This window comes from Pteropus medius, unplaced genomic scaffold, assembly GCF_902729225.1.
Source record: "Pteropus medius unplaced genomic scaffold, Ma_sr-lr_union100, whole genome shotgun sequence".
In the NCBI taxonomy this organism is placed as follows: Eukaryota; Metazoa; Chordata; class Mammalia; order Chiroptera; family Pteropodidae; genus Pteropus; species Pteropus medius.
In genome coordinates, this window is record NW_024341894.1 from 1,904,914 (window position 1) to 1,908,673 (window position 3,760).

The 3,760-nt window shown below is 41.2% G+C and overlaps 1 protein-coding gene across 5 annotated transcripts in view; it reads right to left on the reverse strand.

The window, feature by feature from the left end:
- NR4A3 (nuclear receptor subfamily 4 group A member 3) overlaps window positions 1–3,760 on the reverse strand; it is a 41,279-nt gene that overhangs the window by 16,851 nt on the left and 20,668 nt on the right. For all 5 annotated transcript variants that reach the window (XM_039855823.1, XM_039855831.1, XM_039855847.1 and 2 more), the window contains one exon: window positions 2,014–2,213. In XM_039855823.1, coding sequence (XP_039711757.1) covers window positions 2,014–2,213 — 200 coding nt within the window. The remainder of the gene's footprint in view (window positions 1–2,013; window positions 2,214–3,760) is intronic.

Genomic DNA, 3,760 nt, shown 5'->3' on the forward strand with positions numbered 1-3,760 from the left:
TGAACAAGACTGTGATCCTGGGATAAACAACCACCATCACTTATCTACACTAACTTCTCTGGTGAACAGCAGCCCTGGGGAAGCTACTAGACTCAGCTGCTGGCTCACCTTGGCTCAGAGGCCTTGGAGGAGCAGGTACTTATGGACAACAGAGGTGAAACCCAGTGCACCGCCTCTCTCTGCACCAAGACTGCTCCCTTCAGTGTTCCTTGGCCAGGATTTCTTCCTCATTTTCTTAAATGTCAAATACTGATAAGGCCTGAGGCTAGACACTACAATTCCACTGTGCAGATTCTAAAAACACTAAGTCTCTATAAGTGCCAGAAGTCAATCGCAAACTAAAAATTAGCCTAATGTAAAGAGTCCTTTTTTGTATTACCTTCTCTACTTTTAACAGTGGGACTGAAGAGAGCTATTTCTAAACCTTCCCTGATAGTGTATATTATGACCATAATCATCTCATTCTTCTCTCTTGAAAGGTGCCCTGGAATTTCTAGTTGGACATCTACCACTTAAATGCGGGGCCTTAGGCACTCCTTTATTCTCTGAGTTTCCTTTTATCTATAAAACAGGAATTCTAATTGCTACCTCCTAAGACTGTTGTGAAAATTAAATAAAATAAAGGACTTAAGGTCCATGTGTGGTACCTGGTACACAAGAGGCTCTCGATGAGTATTAGATGTAACTAATTCTAAGTTCTATGTGGTCCTTACTTTAATCTTAGCCTTTCTTTAGTTTTCAAATCTCTAGCCACATAGTTATCTCTTTCAGCCTACTGCATTAACAAGTTATTATCTCTTTAACTCTGCCTCTAAAAGGAATAGTTTGATTCATTCATTCACTTGGCAAATATTTCATGAGCACCATGTATGTGCCATTCCTGAAGCCAGACACTAGAGAAAAATTGGTGAATAGGGCACATATGGTGTCTGCCCGCATGGAGCTTATCACTTACTCAATCTTTTGCTGTCTGCCTAATAGGTGATAGTCATATTGCTGGCTTGGCTCCTGCCCACTGGATTAGCTGTAATGATGCTAATTACTAGTACTCTAGTTGTAATTCTACCTCTGTCTCTCTCACAGATCCCTCCACAGAGGCAAACAAGGACAGAATGGTTCGATCTCAGAGTTTAAAACCTGGATCTCACACAAGCAGCATCAGAATCACCAGAGCATGAGTTAAAATGCAGATTTCTGGATTTCCACCAAGATAGCTCCACATTGAAATAGCTGGGAATGAGGCATGGAAATCTGCGCTTTAAACAAGAGTTTCTGGTAACAGTATGAAATTATAGTGGGAGTGGTAGCTGAGGGAATAAGGGCAAAGGAAATGCTTTTTCCTATAATATTTGGTGAAATGTTGGTACCATCTCCTAAAAACACTTAATTGCAAAGAAGAAAGGAAGATGGAATTTAAAATACTACATGTGGGCTTTTACAAGACAAGCTGAGATCCCAGGTTTCAGCTTTTTGAAAAATCGCTTCGGCTTTGTGTTTAGTATCGCTGAGTATGACAAGCTGAACCAAATCTTTTGATCCAGAAGCTATCCTCTTGGAGTAAACACTGGGGATTGAGAAGCTGTGAGAACACGTTAGAGCCCCAACTGGTGTACCAGGACAGTGACTTGTAAATAAAAATCTGTGAGATAAATGCAATGATCAAAACAAATACTTGCTCCCAGGAAACACCTATGCACCATGAGATTCCTTCTAGAATCATAGAACGTTGTAGCTATAAGGAGCTTCAGAGATCACCAAAGCCAACTTCCTCATTTTACAAAGGAAACTGAACTTGCGGTGATCAGAGTCTTACAGCAAGTCCATACCAGAACTGAGAGCAGAACCCAGGAGTCCTGACTACCAGTACAGTCCTTTACCCACTGCTTGGTTTTTAAATGCCTGATCATATTTTATATTTCCTTCTTGAGCAAACTTTTCTCTGGTAACTCATTTACAAACTCCATTCTTAAAAGGATGGAGTAGACTGAAGGAAGATAAAATAATAGTAATTACCTGATGGAAAGTCTGAGAACAAACAGCTCCAAAAAGGCTGATTCTATAAGTAATGTCTGATCTTCTTTGGGGAGATCAGTGAATCCGGGGATCTTTTCTGCCCAGCTTCTGGATACATCGATGGAGGCTGTCAGAAGATTGTAAAACCGCTGTACATGCTCAGCATCTGTGCCTGCAGCGGCCTGGTCCGTGGGACAGTACTAGAAGGCGAATCACAGACAGCAGCATTATCTCAGTTCAACAGGGATGACAACATTGCAAATTGGCTCTTCCAAGAGTATCTACATCTAAATCCTTACTTTTAGGTCCATGGTTAACAAAACCTTTTTACATTCAAAGCCTCATCTGATTCTCACAATGTTCCTATGTTATAAATACAGTGAATTTTGTTACTATTTAATAGACAAAGAAATGTGCTGAAGTCCCATTAGTGTGGTGGTTTTCAATCTTGACTGCAATCATTTGGGGAGCTTTAATTCTAATTTAACTGGTCATCAGGAGTTTTTAAAGCTCCCTGGGTGACTTCAAAGGGCAGCCAGTGTTGCGAACCAATGGTCCTCCAGGATCTACTGATTCCACTAAAGCAAAGCTGTCTCCAAACAACATGCTTACTTAACCCATGCTTCTTAAAGTGTGGTCCCTGGACCAGCAGTGTCAGCAACTCTAGGGAATGCACTAGGAAAAACATTCGGGCCTGGCCCCAGACCTACAGAATTAGAAACTCTGAGAGTAGGCCCAAGAAACTCTTCTGTCAAGATCTCCAAGAGATTCTCACACGCAATGAAGTTTGAGAATCACAGAATTTTAACCTACAGGAGAAGAGAATGATTTTTGCATTTGTGGATGGAATTCTGAGAGACAAAACAAACCAGGAAGGGGAGGAAAAAGAGTGTCTCCACGGCAGGTGCCCAGGCCGCTGTGTGCCATCAGACTCAGGACTTGGAGCTACTTAAATTAACGAAAATTAAATTAACACGTCAGTTCCTCAGTCACACTAGCCATATTTCAAGCTCAACAGCCACATGTTGTGTAGAATACTTTCATCACTGCAGAACACTCTATGGACAGAACTGATCTAGAGGGTCCAAAGAGAAGAAAGATAAAAGTAGAATAAAGGCTATCCTCAGCTTTTGGATAGTCTGGTAGAGTCAGGGTTCTGCTTGAATCACAGGAAGAAAATCTTTCTTATTTCAGGCAGGAAGATTGACATAACGAGGTAATAATCAGGGGACAACCAACAACACAGGGACTTACGAGTTCTGCAGAAACACTCCTGTAAATATGCATGTCATTTCCTTCACAATAACAGCATCCCTTCACTGTGTTAATCCTCCAGGGGCATGGATTTTAAGTCCAATTTTACCAATGAGGAAAATGAAGCTCAGAGAAACTCAGAGAGGCTAAGAGACTTTCCTGAGTTATATAATCAACAGTGGTACAGCCAAGACTTAAACATGGCCTTGTGATTTCCAGTCCTGCCCCTCTTCGCTGTTAATATGTCTGATGTTACTAGTTGGTAGCCTGTGGGATAGTTCTGAAAAGCATTTTGCTTTGCTCTAATTGGAGGTCTCCAGGTATGTATTCATTTGGTCCCATGTTTTGTTAGCAGTACAGTGACTGGCACATAATTGACTTTTAATAAATAGTTGTTGAATATTGTTCAATGAAAGAACAGTTAAGGGAGTACCTAGGTTTGCCACAATGCCCTAATCCACTGGAGGAGAAAACAGCCAACAAGCAGCCAGGT